This window comes from Drosophila grimshawi, unplaced genomic scaffold, assembly GCF_018153295.1.
Source record: "Drosophila grimshawi isolate 15287-2541.00 unplaced genomic scaffold, ASM1815329v1 contig_311, whole genome shotgun sequence".
NCBI lineage: Eukaryota > Metazoa > Arthropoda > Insecta > Diptera > Drosophilidae > Drosophila > Drosophila grimshawi.
In genome coordinates this window covers 16,686,734-16,707,766 of record NW_025063098.1, presented here as the reverse complement: position 1 = coordinate 16,707,766, position 21,033 = coordinate 16,686,734, and the positions used below count along the sequence as shown (strand labels likewise).

The 21,033-nt window shown below is 34.0% G+C and overlaps 2 protein-coding genes across 2 annotated transcripts; one reads left to right on the top strand and one right to left on the bottom strand.

Moving 5' to 3' along the window:
• Positions 1 to 3,100: 3,100 nt before the first annotated feature.
• Positions 3,101 to 12,264, bottom strand: LOC6567622 (ras-like protein family member 10B). Its single transcript, XM_043215139.1, is given in 7 exon segments — positions 3,101 to 3,325; positions 3,400 to 3,467; positions 4,404 to 4,517; positions 4,602 to 4,715; positions 8,090 to 8,212; positions 11,554 to 12,165; positions 12,244 to 12,264. Coding segments are annotated over 6 exon segments (972 nt in total). The 5' UTR covers positions 11,953 to 12,165; positions 12,244 to 12,264; the 3' UTR covers positions 3,101 to 3,171.
• A 6,712-nt stretch (positions 12,265 to 18,976) lies between these two features.
• On the top strand, positions 18,977 to 20,303 carry LOC6567623 (casein kinase I). The gene has a single exon (XM_001993986.2). The coding sequence runs from the start codon at positions 19,066 to 19,068 to the stop codon at positions 20,164 to 20,166; it is 1,101 nt and encodes a 366-aa protein (XP_001994022.1). The 5' UTR covers positions 18,977 to 19,065; the 3' UTR covers positions 20,167 to 20,303.
• Positions 20,304 to 21,033: the final 730 nt, after the last annotated feature.

Genomic DNA, 21,033 nt, shown 5'->3' with positions numbered 1-21,033 from the left:
ATTGCTATCTGATTAGTCGTTATATACTTTGCGGGTTTTAGCGCAAACAGATTGCGCAAACACAATACATACACATGGCAATAATATAAGCACATACATATTTATTTTCATATCGGAACTATTACTATAATGATTTTTCTTTCTTTTTTTTTTATGTCGTTTGAGGCTTCGTTTTGCATTGCTTAATAGTTAGTTGCGGTGTATTTGTGTTATCGTTTGGGTAGCTCCTGTCAAATATCAACTTACTTAATGCTATAAATTGTTTTGCATGAGGATTTTGTTCCTTCATTGCATTAAAAAAGAGATCATCTCTGTCCTAAGTATGTATGTATGCAAGTACTTGTGTACTCATATATAATAAGTGCATTTTTAATATTAATTGCTACCACTTAAATTAAATTGTTTTTATTTTTGAACGCGCTGAACAAACAATAAGCAGTTGAAGCTTATTGAATTTGATTTATAAATTTTTTTCAATTTCAAATGTTCAGATTTAAATACATAGCTACAAATATTTTTTTAGTTTTACTGTTGCAGGCAACATGTTGCTTAAATATAACTCAACAACAAATTGTTTCGCATTTATGAATTAGTTCTGTTTTTTTATTTTTTTTTATCGTGAATCGTTCTTAGCGTTTTTTTTTATTTTCAAAAATTAACAGCCATTTTGACGAATCCGTAATCGTTCAAAATCATAGGAGAAAACTCGAACCAAATACATGTACATAGTTTATTATATACAATATATGTATTTATGTATATTCCATACAAATACGTTGATGTCCGGCGTAATTTGGATTTCTTGTTTACTCTGAATGATGAGCAATTGAAATAAGAATTTCAGCATTGTCGAAGTTAATTTACTGAATTGTTTGAAAATCTAATGAACACATTTCAACAAGTCAACGTATTTGGCTGCACATTTTCAATAATAATTATAATTTCGGTTAATGGTACTTATATGTGTATATATATATATATATATATATACTATATATTTTTCATTCATATCAAAGCATCAATGCTACAATTTTAAGTTTAAGTTTATCTTCAACAATATTTGAAATATTTTTGTGTATCGCTCGAATTAAAATATTATTATTGCCTATAAGTGTTACCCTTGACTAAATTCAATAAATCTATGCGTCCATTTGAATTGCAATGGAAATTCACATTATTGATTTCGCTTGATCCTTAAACTGAGCACTCAACTTAAGTGGATACTTTAGATCAGATTGGCAGTGCGCTCAGTTGTCTTCAGCATTTATATATATATATATATATATAGTATAGGTAGACTAGACCAGACTGACTAGTTGTGGTGCCTGTTCACAGTTCACATAAATGTATAGTACACACATACTTATTGCTGTAAACGTTAATTATATTATTATACTATATATATGTATGTAGTGTGTATGCTTTATAGATTGCAGTTTACTAAGTTCTTGAAATCTCTATGTACAAAGTCAGACTTGATTGCTTATCTTTCGAGTATTGTTGAGGTAAAGAAAGAGTTCGGTATAGAGTTACGTAGACTTGCATGTGAAAATAGTAATACGAATAGTTTTCCATTTTTGTATGTCAGCAATTGCATCATTATGAAAACTTAATAGTTACCTAACTAGTGAGCTTTTCAATATATATCACTACAAATTAGACAAATAAATATTGCGAATTGTGTAAGTATTTATTCTATAATTAATAATAACACATTATTTTACTTCATGTTGTGCGCCTTAGAAAATTGTTTTCTTAATTTTAGTATTAATCTGTTTACTAAGAAATAACTTTCGGCTTGCATTGGTTTAAGGCTTGATGCTTAAATTATGTTGATGTTTGTTTATGATTCGAAAATCGGGTTAAATTCAATACAGCTCTACAAATCGAAATAATAATGATAAGGAAATTGTTTAAAGGCAACAACTGTTGGTGTTTTCAATTATTTTTAATGTTATCTAAAAATATTAAATACCAATGCTGTCCTATCATAAACAGAAAGCAATAACTATTAAAGTTTTCGAAAATTTTGCAACTTTTGTGGCTGTAGGCAGTTTTTTTTTGTGTGTTTGTATTGATTGCTGCATTTAAACAATTTCATCAACATTAAAATTTCTGCAATTTTCATTAAATTTGTTATTGATTTGTTGTTTTGCTAAACTTACAAATATGCTAATGACCATTAGAGGACCACTCTACTTGACTTTCAACTGACGTACTTATTTATCGTCATGTGCCTAATAACTAATTCTTGAAATGATCACAACGTTAATGAATGTTTATATGTTTATATACATATGTATATATGTATGTATGTATATATATATTTACTAATATCGCTTAAATATAGCTACCGTATAAGTATACCATTTATACTGATGGGTTCTAGTTATCATATTTTTTTTTCGCACTTTTTGTGTTAACAACAATGTATTTTTTTTTTTTTAATATTCATAAAATGTATTGTAAATTATGGTGGGATTAATTGCCTATTACGTACAAAAAAACTATATTAAATAACGTAAACTTTTGCATTGGCAGCTTTTTCATTTAACAATTGTTACTTATCGTAACTCTATATATACATATCTATAGTGTATATATATATATATCTATATTCTTGCTTAAGTTGTTCTTTTGTTTAAGATTCAAAGCAATCTGCAAATGTGAAGGCATAAAATGTTTACAAGCGAGCTGCAATAAGCAAGCAAAAGGATGCAATGAATGTTGGCCAAAGCGCTTTTGGCCCAAACAAACAAAGCGAAACAAAAGCAGCGAGCAAAATCCTCTATTATTGACAAACAAAGTGACCAGCAACGGTGAGATAAAAGACATGAGCCAAACCTGCAAAATGTGTGTCGACAACAAAATCTAGATATATATATATATATATATACATAGTTTGTATGTATGCATGTATGTATGTATGTGTATGTGTATGTGTACGTGTTTATAAGTATATGCTAAAATATGCATCAAACAGCAAGCGTTTACCAAGATATTGTTGCCGTTTTTATGCTAAGGAGTGTAACAAGGTCCCAGCTCAACTGAACTCAACTGAAAAAAGTTCGCTTGGGTACATATATATATATATGTATGTATGTATGTATATGTATGTATATATTATGCATTTGATCAAAATGTTTGCTTTAAAAACTTATGCAGCATTTGCTAGAGTATTGTACAGCGTCCTTTATTCCTAGTTGATTGTGAGTAGTCAGTGCCAACAGGACCGCCGGCGATGCCGCCGCCAGCTGTGCCGCTAACTCCACCGCTGCGACAGCCCATTAGCTCTCGAAAAACGTCGCCGATTTTATAGTTGTATCTACAATCAACAAAGACACACACACACGCACTTATTCAATATTTTAAATGTTTCGTATATTGAGAGCTACTCACTGCGCCGAACACTCGACATATCCACAACGCCAATGTTTACGCACCAGCGTAGAGATGTCCTTGAGCTCCTGAAAGGCATAACATTAAAGGTTTTTTTTTTTTTTGTTGGCCCGAATCCTTAATATAAACAGCTATCTTTTGATTGCGTCATTCACTCTAGTGTTTGGCAATTAGTTATGGGATAAAGCTTGGCAACGCCATTTAATATTGTGTACACATATAAAAATAAATAGCTGTAATCATTTGTTTTCCAATTTATTAATATAATTTAAAGTATCCCCCTACGCTGGTATTATTCTAAAATTAAATGCTCTCAGCTACGTCTAAAAGCTAACAAAAGAGAATTAATATATTTCACATTTTGTTTATATTTATAAAAAGAGCATTCATTTTTTCTTGTCTACCATTTTGAATATTTTAATCATTTTGTGTTTTTAATTAATGCAGCTTTCTCGGTAATACTAATAATATCCTTGAAATTAATTGGTACACTGTTCTTTGCTTTTACAAAGAATTCAGTGGAAATGCTGGATACAATTTTGTACAGGTTTAATCCCCAAATTGAAACCTTGCTTTGCTTATGGCATATTAAATTTCACAATAATTTAAACCAGACCTTTTTTCTTGTTGAAGTTATGTAATTTGAATGACAGTATAGTTATTATTTTTAAGCCAAAGATAACTTAATTTGATTGAATCAATAAATGAATTACATTGATTGTCCCAGATAATTGAATTCAATTACATTCTTAAGTGTGTGCACACATTGAAGTGAAATGCAAACATTTTTAGATTTATTGACAGATAAGAATCCATTTCGGGCACTTAAGCAATAAGTGCAGCTAAGTAGCAAATCAGTTAAGTGAATTTTATTGCACAAACATAAATCATTCGGAGATCTAATCAAAAGAAAACAAAGGACAGCTAAGCAGCGAATAATTTATGCTTCGTATTATTAATGGAATTAATTATTATCTAATTAATCATGTGGGCATTATACATACCTGCGAGTTAGCCTGCGCCTCAGTCACATTGTCATATTTATTGCCCACCACAATTATGCTAAAATCACGATGACTGAAACTATCCAAGATTTGATCTCTTATGGAGCGGCAGTACTGCAGATGAATATACAATATACACACACATTATTCCATATTTGATATTAGGGTGACTCCAATTAGTTAGTTAGATTGACTCACCTGAAACGTTTCCAAATTGCCCATATCATAGACGAGAACATAGGCGTGCACCGTTCGCAACCCCAGCGGATGTCCATTATTCCATTCAGCAAAGTTATCAGCCGGAAATCGCTTCTGGCAAGATTGCCATGCCAATTTGTTGAGTGTTTGTTTTTCATCAGAGCCAACGGAATACATATGAACCACATACATACACACATATGTGTCGTTGTTTGATTATTTTTTTGTATTTAATTTTTTTTGGGCGCGTACGTACATGTATTGAGAGGAACAGAGTTTAAAAAAACAGTTTGATATACTTTCTTTTTTTTTGTTTTACAAAAAATACTACATTTTTGATTATATACATCGTGTCAGTTTGTGGGCGCTAGTAAAAGTAATTGCAGCCATTTTAATCTGTTTTTTGTAGAGACATTAATTGTTTTTAAAATATACTGTGTACATTATATGACAGCTGTGGTAAAGAGTAAATAATATGAGCTTCAGTGGCAGTTGTTGCAACAGAAAAAGTGAGTAAAAATACTCTGCAAAACGCATGAAAATGTCTCTTTATTTGAGATTAATGTAAATCATTTACAGATTTATTTAAAGTATTATAAATACTGTGTGTGTGTAGTTACATATAAAAATAAATTGTTGGTGATATGATTTAAGAAAACATGTTTTATAAATATATTGCCAATGAACTAAAATGGTTTGCCAACGTTTATAATAATATGTGTGCGATGATGCTGATTATGTCATCTGCTCAATGAATTTGTTTTAGTCTTCTGGTTGGCCATAAATAAATGTCATAAATCAATTTATGCTGCAATCTTTAAGGCGCAAACAAAGTCGAAACGCAGACAAAGACGCAGACATCGACACCGACACAGAAACAGAAACCGAGCTCGTGACTGTCAAAAAAATACAAATAGTCGAGTATAACCACACTCTTAATAATGTTGGGCACACAGCCTAAAGAGTTCACGCTCCTTGGCGCCATTGCCATTTCTTCTTTAGCTCGTGAGCTCTTAGTCCTTCGACCAACAGCGATTTGCCGCCATTTGTCTGGCTGTGTCATTCTGGCAGACAGCCAGTCGAGTCGACGTCTCTTTAACGTGGGCAGTAAGTTGGTTAGATTTACGTTTTTGATTAAATTTCATTTAATTTGCGCTTTCGCTGTTGATGTTGCTGCTATTGTTTTTGTCACTCTAACGTTAATTAACGGTTGTGTGTGTTGGCCAGAAATGCGAGCAGCTCGTTAGCCAAACTGTCCAGCTGTCTGATTGTTGCATTCCACGTATATTATTGTGTTCAGCTTCTGATTTTTGTTCAGATTCCTTTGCTGTCAGCTATAGTCTTTGTATGTGTGTGTGTGTGTGTGTGTGTGTGTGTGTGTGTGTGTGACTTTTCCTGCTACAGGAAATATCTACCCCCGCCTTTCTAATATAAACAAGATAAACACAAACATTCAACGAAACACGGATGGCTTCCAATTAATTAAAATAATGATAAGTATGGCGATGAGCAGAAAATTTGTTAACCAATTTTTGGAAGAGATAAATATTTACTTAAGGGGTAACATGAGCCAAAATAAATCTCATCTACATTGTTTCAGACTTTTTGTTTGTCTTTACGGTAATATTCTGAGCATTGGTAACATGGTTTTAAGAAAAAAATAATTATAATAATTCCATTAACCATTTTTAGTAGCCATTGTCAAATAATAACTTTGATTAAAAGGACTCTTATATAGTTATAATTTGTGGAAATTCTTTAACATCCGATGTTCAGACTTGATTACAATTTTCATATACCGATGTAAGCAGTTTAAATACGGATGTGTACTCTTATTGTGGTTCTTTGCTAAGTTTAGTTAGCCCAACAGTTTTGATATTTTGTGGTTAGACTGGTATCCTCATCTGTATAATACCAAAACCAGAACACAACAAAACTAATCTTCAAATGGCCAGCCTACTCTGTACTTGTAATGGTCACTTAAAATACACTAGAATGCCAAAAATGGCAGCAGTCTGCTGCATGTGTGTATTTTAGGGTGTGTCTGTGTGTGTGTGTGAGCGACAATCTGTTGGAGAACAATATGCTGTTTACACAATTGGCAGCCATTACGTCTGACTTTGAGTAATAACTGACCGACACTGCACTTGACTATGAAAAATGTGCCACAATAAACAGAAGTCGGCCAGTCCTCTAACTGGGATACCTAACTGGCAACTATTTCGTCAACAACAACAATGACTAAACCAAAAAAAAAAAAAAAAAATACAAGAATAAAAAAAATATATATATATTACATCAATAAACACACTATAAGTATTCAAAGATGCCCTGTGCAAATGGATATACATCTTCATGTCTTCGTAGATCGTATAAAGAAGGATTTGCACACAGAATATCAACAAAACTTTATTAAAAATATTATTTCATCTAGTTTTCAGAGAAAACATAGTTTTCTCTATTCTATATAGAAAACATAGTTTTCTCTATTCTATACTATATATATAATAAATATTATATAGTATCATAGCTGGCATTTTATACTAAAAGGGTACAGGGTATAGCAGCGAATTCACACCAAAATGGACATGAATAAATTGAAAGGCATTGAAATCTGGCACTGGATACGAGGAGTAGATTGGGAGGAGTAGCTGAGTGCTGCCAGAATTGCTCTCACCTGCTGTGGTAGTAGTTGCTATAACAATGGAGGTTGGCCAATTGTATTTCAACTGCTGCCTGTCAGGTCTGTCAATACAAATTTCTTGTTGTACATTTTGCGATTTATCTTTCTTTTTTTTTTGTCAAGAGCTGATACTTTTAGCGAGGCGACATAGATATGTGTGTATATAGTTGCCTGATTGCGGCTTTGTCACAAAATCACTTGACTTAACTGCGCTAAATAAAAAGTGGTTCTTAAAGCCTCTTGCCAAGTGCTGGTCTGAAATTTGGTACTTGATTCTTTTGCAATTTAAGGTGTGTGTTTTTTTTTGACACATGAAATTCTCATCATCGTTAAGCGAGAACACAGCAAACCATTCTAGCAATGTCAGAAGAAAAAATGTAATTAAAACGCGACCACAAAAGGAGAAGTGAAAATATTTAGTGCGTACAATAAATTAAATATAAATATAAAAAGAAATAATTTAATTTGGCAAAAAGAAAGTATGAAAATGAAGTACATTCTTATGGATCTAGTTTTATTAAATATTGAAAAGTGTGTGAGTAATTTATTCTAAAATGCAAGAATTAAATGAATATTAAGTTGCTCTCCACATGATGTACCCACATAGAGCCCACATTTTCAAATTCTTGGCTTATCAAGATAAAAACTGTAGTAACGGGTCTCCTGATACATATTACATTCATATGCACAATTTTGTATGCACGATTTATTATGCTCTTTTACCCCTATGCAAACTAGGGGTTTACATTGTAAATAAAGTATCTCAGAATTGGTCGACGAGTTACGTTTTTTGTTGAGCACTCACCTGGGGTGGAACGTCCAGTACCATCAGCTCCCGTATGCAGGTATCGCAGACCAAACAGTTTTTATATATTTTGCGATGAGTTGTCGTCTGATGAGTTTTGGGGAAGTCATGGTAGAAAAATTGCTGCAATGCACATATAGATAAATATGGTATTTAAGCGCAGCACATGCATTAATATAAAAAATATTCGTTTACAAATTATGTTAGCCGAAATAATTTCCCTTCACATTCTGTGATTTTTTTATTTGCGCATGAGAGGCCGCTTTTGCTGGTTGTCGTTTTCATTTAAATTAAAATTGTAAAATCGTGAAAGGATTCGCAATTAGTTCAAGTAAGCAAAGATTTGACTGCAACTATAAATCACAGAAATTAACATATTAAAACCCACATCTTGCCGTTAAATCTAATTTGATGTTTTCTTATGAGCGCTTTAAAAATAATACAAACATCAATTGTCCATTCAAATTGCGCATACGCCAAGATTAAAAATTAGTGTGAATTTGCGACCAACTAAAAGTGCCAGAATACTCTGAGTTTTGCACTTAGCCGTATTTATTTATGTGCTCAATAATATAAAGCACTTTATGGTAGAGCAGACGCGTTAAAAGACGCAAAGTCGGCCAGTAGGAGAAACGCAGCTGTCCCGAAGGACATAAACGCAATTTCTTATTCAATTACCGGCTCAATAAAAATAAAACTCAATGATATGCGATGGCGCACACGAGCGAGGGGAAGCAATGATACGACTGCATATAAAAAGAGTAGAAGAATGTGAAGTGTATATATAATTTACAAAGTTAAAGTTAACTTAGCCACTAAAGGCGTTTAACATTGTGCAGTCAGCTGCTCTTTCTATTCGCTGGCCACTTCCGTTTCCGGAGCGTGATTGAATTGTAGCGAGCATAAATTATCCTTGATTTTATTTATTCCATTGACAATAAAAGAGCTGATTGGCAAGAGACATTTGCATTTAAATGTGTGTCGAAAATGTCGCGCTGATAAAACATTCAAAATGATTTCGTATTTATTATTAGCTCATGCGATTGGACGCTGCTTCCAGTTGGATTAGATGATGCTTCGACTTCGATTTTAAATTGGATAGCCATTGCTATCGCAACTCACACACACTCGACACACTCGGCGCACTCAGCACTAGACAATCTGTTCGATGGATGCCTTCAAACTCGGTCAATGACAACACATCACTTTTAAATGTAATCAGACGTAAAAAAAATATCCTCGCTCAGCCAGTCGCTCATTTCACTTTTCTGTTGCAATTTCTCATAATGTTTTATTTCCATTATATTGGGCAACTTTGGAAAATGTTGTGTTTTCCTTTATCGGATAAAATGGATATGCTTAATAGCTTTTGGTAAAGAAAAAAAAAAATAATACATAACCTGCCTTGAACTAACTGAGCGCCAAAAACTGCCTAGGGCTTAAAGGCATCGTTTCGGCCACGTTTTCAAGTAGATTGTTTGGCCTAAGCTGCTAATTTAATGGGGCTTGGGCTTGAGTTATGAACGCTTACGGCTTCTTGAAGTCATTTTTCTTTTTTGCAGCAAAAGTTTTGCAAATTTTCATTTGATTAATTTAAACTTGAACAAAAGATGCGTGGCGTGTGTCTTAAATGAAACTTGTAATTAGGAAAGCAATATCTACCAGACGAGAAAGCAATCGCATTTCAAAGTCAGTTTCTGAAAACAGTTCCAATGATTTAATTGCATATATTCTTAAATCGATTCATATACATATATCGCTATTGATTTTTCAATTTCCTGGTAGATGAGCATGTGCATGTATGTCGCCCGCATTTAACATTTATCAATTTACGGGTCAGTGGCTTCTTTGGTTTCGTGCCTGAAACACCATTAAAGACCACTTAATTAATTTTTCAACGCTTTAACTACCATTAAAATGCGGACAATCTCGCATTATACAAAATGAAAGTCGTGGCCGCAATAAATGGCGGGATGTCGTCATAAAGGCAACTAGATGTACATATATATATATATAAGAGCTCCTATATTGGCCGCCATATACATTAAAAGCATAAAATTAACTTAACTTGAGTAAGCAGTGAAACGAGAACAGGAAAATAGCAAAATGGCGAACTGCAGTTAATTGAATTAGTTGAGCAACATCCGAGATAGTTTAATGAGCAGAAGAATAACAATAGTTGGCTTTTTTATTAGGTCAGGCTCAGTAGTCACTTGAAACGAGGTTTGCCATTCGAAATTACTAAATAAATCTAATGTATTTGTTTATGAGGTATGAGGTAATTACACAAGAATATATGCTTGATTCAAGAAAATAATCTATCAAAAGTCAACAGAGCTGCAAAAACATTGGGTCAAGTATATAATTATAGATTCAATTACCTACTCAATTGCTGTGCTTAAATATTTTAATTGTATTATTTGAATAATATTTTTATCAAACCTATCTAAACATTCAAACATATTAATACAATTTTTTAATTTATCCGTATATTATTAATTTGTTGTTTATCTAAGTAAAACTATGAGTTTGCACTTGAGAGCATTATTATTATTAAATAACGAAGTGTAAGCAATATTTCAGCTGCATTTGGAGACTTTAATTTCATTGAATTTATATATATAAAGAAAATTATCCCACGAATTTAAGAAGTTTAACTAAAATTTACTTAAAATATGGAAGCTTTCCATTAAAGCAAAATATGTATTTTATATAGGAATATAAATTTCTTTCTGCAATAGTTAAACGGAATAAGATACAGCTGTTGCATTTCTCCCTATGCTTCTTCCGCGCATAATTACAAAGTTAAATCCTATTAGTGGATAGTTTGAAGAGAACGAGTGAGAAAGAAAGAAAAAGAGAGGGAGCTAGGAACAGTCTCTGCTGTCCTGTTAAAAGTTAAACATTTCAGCTTTCATTGGACGTCATTCAAAATTAATGAGTATTAAGTGTAAAGGTGCAACCACGTCAGCTGCAGCAGATCAGTCAGCCTCGACGGACGTGGCATCAACTTTGTTTTATGCGTCTTTGAAAGAGTTAACTGGTAAATTGATTTATATTAAGTTGTTATTAATTATGAAATGCATTATAAAAGCAACATTGAAGATACAATAATATGAATTTGTAAGTTGTGGATTTTTAAAGCCTTGTCTAGCTTAACTGAAAATACATTTTCTCTAGCTACAAAAGCGTTTTCTACAAGATGCCAATGCAATCAAATAAATACTGTTACACAAATATACATATATAATTAAAATATGTATAAATACATATGTATATATCATTATCTACTACAAACTACTTTCGCTCAAAAGTAAAAACAAGTCAAAAGTCAGAAATGGATATTAAATCATATTAATTAATACTATATTTCAAATAATAATATTCATTCTGTTTTAATGATTGTTCTAATCGTTCAGCAGTTCCTCTTTGCTAATTGACATATGTTTGCAGTAAATACATACTTGTAATATGCTTGTTTTGCCGACGCCAGTAGCCCCCAAAAATGCAGCTTTAAGGGGGCCCTGCAGCCATGGCGGCTCTGCACCACCCTCCAGAGTGATACGCTATGCCGAAATGCACTTATTTTGTATATGTAACTCCATTTCAATTGAGATTTTTGTTGTATTCGCTGGTATTGTTGTTGTTGCTGTTGCTGCTTTTTGTTGCGCTTTTGTCGTTGCTCCTTTGTTAGCTGTGCCTGCACCTGCTCCTGCTCCTGCTCCTGCTGCTGCTGTTTTAATATTGGCTGCTGCTGCTGTTGTTGTTGTTGTTCTCGCACTATCACCGACATAATCAACGCTTCGTGTACTACCGATCAATAGTTTCTTAGAATTTGTTGGCGATATTGTACTACTCCACATTATATTGTTATTGTAATTGCCTATATTGTCGTTATTTCGCTTAAACGACGCCAGTTTGATTGATTTCCAATTGTTGCTTGTGGCGGAAAAAGAATATTTAATAATCCCAAGTATTATTTACTTGTGCCGCACTCCACAAATCGACTAGCTTCTGATGTGGGCTGCTACCAAAGGCATATCACGGGGAAACTGGTGTTGTTGTTGCCTGCCTGCCTGTTTGGGGTATCCAAAAATTATCTGCAAAAGTAGACGATAATTCTAATCAATAAATTATTGAAAAAATCGCATTACTTTTAATAGAAAATGAAACATCATGTTTTGAAAGGAAAAAAACAAATATACATTTATTATACGATGCAAATGTAAAAAACGTTCAGATTTGTCAAAGTTAAAGTGTTAAAGTTGTGGTTTTCACTTTGTTTACTGTTTTGCGTTGTTTTTACATTTCATGGCACATTTGATTTAAACAAACAAATACTCAACAATTGAAAACTTTTCACTTTGCGCTGTTTTCCTTTCGACATGTTTTCGATAATACTCTTAAACAATCCGCATTACGAGTTTGGCATTTGCCACAGAGGGCCAAATTAAAATCCAACAATTGTTGCCCAGTTATTGGCCACTATTTGCCCTAATTCCTCTTCCACGTATCCAATGGCTGTTCTGTCAGACATTTATACATATATAAACGTGTTTCCGTGTTCAAGGAAGATATCATTCTCGAAGACGTTGTGCTTCGTTTTTGCCTTGTTTGGCTGACAACCTTGGTTTAGTTATTGAGCCTCTCTGTTTGTTTGTTGTCTTTGTTTTGCTTGTTGTTTTATTTGTGTTGAACGTTTTATGTGCTTCGTTTCACTAAAATTGTATTGGTTTATTTATTGTTTTTAGATCAACTTGCTACAATTGTTCTTCTTGTTTGTTATTTGTTATTTGTCTGCCAATTTCGTTGCAAAGAGCTCCATCATTTCGCAAAGTGCTTTAAGCACTTAACGCTCGACAATCAATTAAAAGTTGTTTTCCTGATTTTAATTGCGTAGGCCTCTCTGATTGCAACACATTTTCAATGAACTGCTGACTGAAATTGCAAAAAGGGAAAGTGACAAAGTTTTCCTTTTCAGCATCTGCCTACCAAAAATATTGCTTGGCTGGCACTTTTGCATCCAGATCAAACAGCTGTTGGATGCTCTAGTTTGTGCCCATGTGCAAACTACTATTCTATCTTGTACTTTGTGTAAAATAGCGTTGCCAAAGGAAAAATATGGATTCTCCAACTATGCAAATTTTCGGCAGAGATGTCCACAGGATGACACCAAAACGGAAATGAAATGTGCGACTTTTGCTGCCATCGCGTTGTGCTTTTGAAAAAGGATATTGATTTTGGCTAAAAAGAATATTCATAAGAATTCCAGCTCAATGCTTGCAATAATACAAAAAATAACTAACAACTAACAGTTACTCTGCACCCTGAGCGAAACAATATTTTGACTCACTAAAATAATTCAAATACTTATATTTTTATGTGAAGAAGTCTTTTATTAAAGTTGTAGATTTTTAATGTAAAGCAAAGCTGATAGAAATTTCTCTAGTTGCTGGATTCTGTTGCAAGTATTTTTCCAAATAGATAAATAATACATTACCAAAACATAAGCATGTAAAAAATGACCTAGATTTTGTAATGTATTTCACTTTAATATAATCTAGAAAGCATGTCAGCTTAAAATAATAATTGTGTCGTGTGATATTTTGCTTATATACGACGCGTTATTTATGCGTGACATATGATTCCCTATTGATTTATTTCAGCTTTGGTTCGTTTTGGTTTGGTTTGGTTTTTGCTTCTTTTGCATTTTCTCGTATTTATTTTTGGCCATATCACCAGGCAAGTTAGATGGCCTTAGCTGCAAACAGAGCACTTAAGTACTTGCTTTGTGATTGAATTTCTTCGATTTGTTTGTTATTTTGTTCCTTACGTTTGAAATAAAAGGACTAGAAGGATCCCCTTTTTTTCCGCGTCGAACTCCGTTTAACTCTTTTGCGCATACAATTTGCCAGCAAGAGTCGTGGGCCGGGTTCTTTTACGGTGCTTTTTGATTGCTCAGCACTTGCCACGGCTTACCACAGCACTGATAGGATGAGATATGGACTTACAGCCAAGTAGTCTGTTTGGCTGTCGTAATACTTTGAAAATGGAGCACGTTTCATGGAGCTAGAAGATAGATTTTGTTTACTTTTGAGCTGATTTCAATTTAAACTCGATTTCAGTCTATTTAGTTGGGGTAACATTTAACCATTTTTGCATTTGAATGCAAAGTAAAATAAGAGAGAAAGTTTAGATTAAGCGACTGTCAGTTTGAAATGCGTCGAGCTTAATATAATAAATTTTAATTGTTCTTGTGGCAGGTATGCCCAAAGTTTTGCTTCTGGCAAAATATATATATATATGTATCTGTGTATGGAATATTTGCTGACTTATACGTTGCTTTATATAATTGTGTGGAAATAAAGTCCAAACGCTTTAACCACATAGCTGAGTCGAAATTGCCAATGACCTGTGCATGGCAACTGGGAGTACTTAGGTACTTAAGCCAGGACTGTTAGCTGCTTTGGTTAGGACAGCAGCTGTTTGCTTGGTTTACTTTGCGTGCTATTTAAGGAACAAGCACAAAGCTTAAGGAGTTGCTTTTTATTTTTTTCTTATGAAATTAAAGGCATGTCGTGAGGAGAGCCCATTGTATATGAATATGTCTCAAGAAATATATGTTAAGCAAACCCAACACAAAGTAACTCCATGTAAAACCCACGCAGTGTTCAAACTGAGACTGTGACTGCTGAATGTGTGATAAAGTGTAATTCAAAATTGCATAATTGACACGTGCTGGGTTTTGCCCGAGTGGTGGAAGTGGACCGGGCTATTTCATTGAAGGACATCATTAACAGTTGTCATGAAGTTATCGGAAATTACACATATCCTTTGAGAACACACAAAAAGAAAGCTAAAAGTGAAAATGGCCAACAAATTGCAAATTGTGACAAACAGTCGTAAAACTTTGTCCCTGTGTGTCTATTGTATCCGTTTGGAAGAGTGAGTATTCATGAAGTGGAATGTTTTCCCATTAAAGGACGAATGCTCGCGCCCATATCACAAATTCAACGAGGCTTGAGCGAATGTCAACAAATAGAATGTCACAACTGTGGCTGTCAACTTGGTTTTCTGCTTTTAGCCAGCCATGACACGTACACACACATCAGCTCTCATGAGAATGAGAAGAAAGCGTTACGAAATAAGCTCATGCAAAATTAAATCTTGAAAAATTAAAATGCAGGCCAGATGAGTTTTTTTTTTTTCAGCTTAAACTGTTTTGCGCACGAGTTGTTGTTTATAAATACACACATACACCACCTACATTCACAGCGACATTAACACACACTCACACAGACAGAGACACTGGCACAGACACAGACACAGACACAGACACAGAGGATATCCCATCGTGTCTGTGCCTAAGTAGATATTTCAGCTGGAAGTCTCACAGATAAAACAAGTAAGAATGCTTTCTTATTGCAAGTGCTGAACTAGCCAATACCCTGCACTCAATAATTTAAACAGAAATGCTTCCACTCTCATTTGCTCAAAATGAATATACGACTTTTTGATGGTGAAATTTCCTTAGTTCCTCCGTATTATGCCAAGATATAATCCGACCGAACTGGCAGCATATTTTTTTTTTTTTTTATGAATTTCTGCCTTTCTTGCAGTCGGCAAAGCAAGCTTTGACAGGCTTTGCTTGGTACATTCATTTGCATAACTTCGTTATACCATTTCTAAACATTTTGAATACATGGGAATAGGGTATAAAACATGGCAACAGATATTTAAAACGTTTCTGCTATATGCAAAAAGGGGGCGTATCAAAAACATGGTTAATATAACAACGTCAACGACTCGGCAAAAAACCAAAACATCTACACACAGTGCTTAAACACCCACAACTCATAGGTATTTGAATTAAAGATGCGACTTAAATGCAATGCTTGACTTTTCTTAGAAAACTTGACCATTTTTTAAACGAATACTTATTTGTTTCTTTTCGTACAGTTCAGAATTATTTATCCCTTAGCAGTCAATGTTATAATTTCCTAATCAAAGCTAAACTCAATATTTTAATAATATGTTATCATAAATAAAAAGTTCTTTATAATTTCACATTTAACGGGAAAAATGTATGAAAATATAAATTCTTATTTTGGCTTTCGTTTTTTTTTTTTTTTTACCTTTTCTAAACATCTATATAAGTGTACTTTCTTTCATTGTTAGGCAGCTACGAAATTGAATTTTAGTGGCTGCTATTGAATTTAAAAATAGCTAAGCGTTTCTCGACAATAGCAACAACATAAGGGCGATTGAGGCAGTTGGAGAGTTGGAGGCGTGACACAGCCACTGAACGTGTCCAAATTGCTGAAACGCGTCAAAATTATGTTGATGTTGTACGTGACTGGATGTAGGTCTACAAATTGAATATGTATTTAAGAAATTGTTTACATTCGACAAGCAAAAATGTAGCCCAGCATTAGGTGCGACTTTAAAATTTGTAGTGGGTAAAAAGTAAAATTAGATTCCAATTGAAATTGTAAATGAAATTGGAAATTGAAATTTAAATATGAGTTTTATTTTACTATTGTGTTCTTGAACATTTTCTTTTTCTTTATAGCATCATTTATTTCGGAATTGTAGATTTCTAAAGCATTTATATTATAAGCAATGTTGAAAATAATATAAACTCATATTAAATATATTTTTTAGAAAAATTCTGTCAGTATTTGTTGAAGTTGAAATTAATTTAAATGTTTAAATGTCATTTTATAAATTCAAATTGGTAGATTCAGCAAACACAACAGGATTTTACGGAAATATATCACTCATACGAAACATGTCCCAATATTTGCGCCTAAGCAATATCTCTTTTGTAAAATATGAGCTTCTTTTAAATATTGTCAAGCAATAAATACATAAATGTGGAGCAGGCAGCAACTAAACGGCAACGCTCAACAAATGCGAAACATGTGCTAACGATTTGTTCATAACCTTTGACAACATATCAACGAAACTGGAAACGGAAACGATAACTTATCGCAGAGCGAACGTTTCCAATTGCCAAACGGTGGGAAGAAGATGTGAAAAATGACATGTTTTGTCATGCCTAAAAGGCTGTGACTAGAACAGGGCGCAAAACAAAAGCAAAATACGTGTTTTTTGTACTATTGCTATTTACAAAAAAACAAAAGCACATCTCTATATATATATATGTTTTTGTAGCTTATAAACATTGATGTGATTTGTATCAGTAATAAAAAAAATAGTGCTGCTGAAATTCTTTAAGAAAATATATAAAAATAAACATAAATGGAAATTTTCATTATGCAAATGCCCGCGAAAAATCAAACATCTGACAACAACGTTAAATTCGTTTTATATTACGTCGTATCATCAAGCGTGGTAAAGTACTGGAAAGCTTTTTTTTTTTTTGGTTTATTCATATTTTTATACCCTTGTTATAACCTGAACCCATTCAAAATGGGCCAACAGGGTACAATGGTTTTGTGCTAATGTACGCACGCGTTTGTCGCAAGTCGGTGGCTTCAGTTCGATCTTATGAATAAATATATGTGCTGCCGTAGTTTTTTTACTCTTCAGTGCCTGTGTCATGTCATTAAAAATGATAATATTTTTGAAAGTGAAATTTGGCACCAAAAAATATAAGAAACAGCTGCCTTCAGGGTATATCGTATTCGAGCTGACACGACTACAGCTTTCGTACTTGTTGTAATTCTGGTATGGTTTCAGAAAAAATTCGGAACATGCGACAATAATGAGGGTAGCCAATCATTTTGTTATCAATAATACAGTTGAAGGAATTTTAATTAAAATTATTGCGTTGTAAGCTTTAAATAAATGCCGCCTTTTAAAAAGGCTCAAAAGGGAACAGACAGAGCAGAGCATGCGCCTGTTAATGTCGAATAGAAATGCCCACATATGTATCGCTAAGCCGTACCGTAAATATATATATATATATATATATATATATATTATTTCTATACATATAAATAGCTGCTGCTAATGTAGTTGTCTGTTTTCTATTCCGGATTCATAAATAAGCGTAGAGATTACATTCGCATCCGCACAACTGTAAACGGGTTGGTTGGGGTTGCTTTTTGCTGCCGTTTGCGAAGTAAATTGTGTACTTAAATTGCCAAAGTGGGAGTTTAATTTAATTTATTACAGTTTATAAGCAGAGAATTAATTGCACAGCATTTTGCTTTGTTGCTTACACAGTACATGTTTATATATGTATATGTATAGATATAGGAATGGCGACAGCAACGAGGACAGCACAATGATGACAAACAGTTGTCGAGCAATGCATTGGAATTTAAATAAATAAGTGCAATGGGTGTTTTCAAACATGTTTATCAGTTGGTCTTGTAATTACAGTGCAAATGTGCACGTAAGCGTGTTTTTCACAAATATTGCTCTATATCATATTTAGACTTTTATATTAAGAAAAATGAACAGGATTATGTTTATAAATTGTTTGTTAAACTACTTGTTTTTTACACGCCATTTTAATAACAGTAATTTATTAATTTAAACTGGTTCGAACGACAGCAAAAATATATGTGTTTTTTGCTATTTTGTTTTGCTTGATAAAGAGGCAATATACTGATTGGGCTTGTTTGGAAAAACAAAAGCTGACAGTTTTCCTTGTCAGCGATCCCAATTTTGCTTAATATGTACATATTTTATCTTATTGCTATTTGTTTGGAAATCATTTTGTTAAAAGAAAATTCTTTTCAAACATACTGCTTTATTGCGCAGAAAAATAACAACTAACAATCGGACACTTACACTAAATGTCTGACACGAGAAAAACAATTTTCATGTTTTTATTTTGCTTTGAGCCAAACACAGAACTATATCATTGACTTTATAGACACATACATCAGATAATAACTTCGTTGTTTAGACATAACAAATTCTCACACAAGTCACGCTAGGCTAGTCATGCCTAGCAACACTTAAAATACACTGATTTAACCAACTGAAATTGCAATAGAATGCCACCAAAAAAAAAACCGAATGCGTTCGCAAGTCGCGCTGAACTCCAAGACAATATTGTGGGTGGCAAGTATCGTCTGATGGGTCCCATTGGGAGCGGCTCCTTTGGGGAGTTGTATCGAGCCACTGGCCTGCAAAGTGGCGAAGATGTCGCCGTTAAACTGGAGATTAGTTCGGTGAAATATCCACAGTTGCCTCGAGAGGCAAAGATCTATAACATATTGCGTGGTGGCGTTGGATTTCCGCATTTACGCTACTTTGGCACCGAGGGTAACTATAATGTATTGGTGCTGGATTTGTTGGGTCCCACTCTAGAGGATCTGTTCAACTTTTGTGCACGCACCTTCAGCTTGAAAACAACACTTATGCTGGCAGATCAGATATTGACACGTGTCGAATTCTTGCACATGAATTGTCTGCTGCATCGCGACATCAAGCCGGAGAACTTTCTAATGGGTCTGGGCAGTGAGCGAACTCGCCTCTTTATGATTGACTTTGGTCTGGCCAAGAGATACTATCGTCCCAGGAACAATACCCATATCAGTTATAATGAGCACCACGAGCTCATCGGCACCGCCCGCTATGCATCGGTGCATGCCCATTATGCGGAGCAGGGACGTCGCGATGATCTGGAAGCTGTGGGCTATCTGTTGCTCTACTTTCTGCGTGGTCGTCTGCCCTGGCAGGGCATCAGTGCGGAATCGCGTATGCAGAAGTACGAGAGAATTGCGGAGAGAAAATCGACACTACCATTGCATGTCCTGTGTGCTGGCATACCAAGTGAGTTTTACGTGTACATCAAGTACTGTCGCAGTCTGCAGTTTACCGAACAGCCGGACTATATGTATTTGAGAAAGTTATTCACGATGTTATTTCGAAATAATTTGCTTCAATACGATCATCTGTTTGATTGGGTGGACATCGATTGGGAGATGGCAAAAAATAAGCGCATGATGGCAAAGAGGCGTTCGAAAAATCACAATAAGAAGGACACCCAAGATGATGTGGAGCAGAAGGTTAAAGTCAAAGTTAGTCCGTGCCAATATCGCTCAAAGCGGCATCGTAAAACGAGTTATAAGGCTAGTTCTGTCGTTGATTAACTAGCATATATAAATACACTTGGTTATTGTTAATTGTTTGTGTAGGTACGAGTGTGGGAGCGTTATATATAATATCGTTTGTTTTTCAAATCAATAAATCGGCTGCTGCCATAGTTGGTTGGCAACGTTAGCGAGCATACACAAACTTTCAGATTATTGGCAGCATATAGACTGAAGTCAAATACAACTCAATGCTACCTCAAACTGCAAACAGAATAATAGCTCTGTAATATTTCTTTACTTTATTTTGCTTTAGAAAAAAGACAGGAAAATTTAATTCAAGTGGAGAATGTCATTCTAATGTATGTGCTTTTAATGACAATAACTTTATTAATAAGCTGTTCAAATCAAAATTATATTTATTGAAAAAACTAAAACAACACACGCTCAATTCACTCAATTCAATTCATTCATGCAGTATTTTTGTTTTATTTCAAGTTGCTTTAAATAAAAGTCCACTTAAATAAAATTTAAATCAAAATTGTTCACTCACACGCACTGCTCTAGCGAGTGTATTTAAGCTTTATTCAAATTTATTGCGCTGCATATTTAAAGATAATTGAAGCTGTTATATAAATCCAACGTCTTAGGAAAATATCTATACAATTAGCAGAGGTACCCCTTGAATATTTCGCGTCTGCCAGTTACGCCAACTCATAGACACAAAAGGACGGAGAGATGTATGGCCACAGAGGAAAACTTATACATACAGACACATATACACACACACACACACGAGTGAGATTGGCAGAGGATGTTAATAAAAGGGTTAATTACAAGGCAAGTCGGGCCATGTTGTGGACGTTGACATATACACATATAAATATATGGGAGGCTAGAGCGAAAGAAGGTCAGATTGAAGGCAAG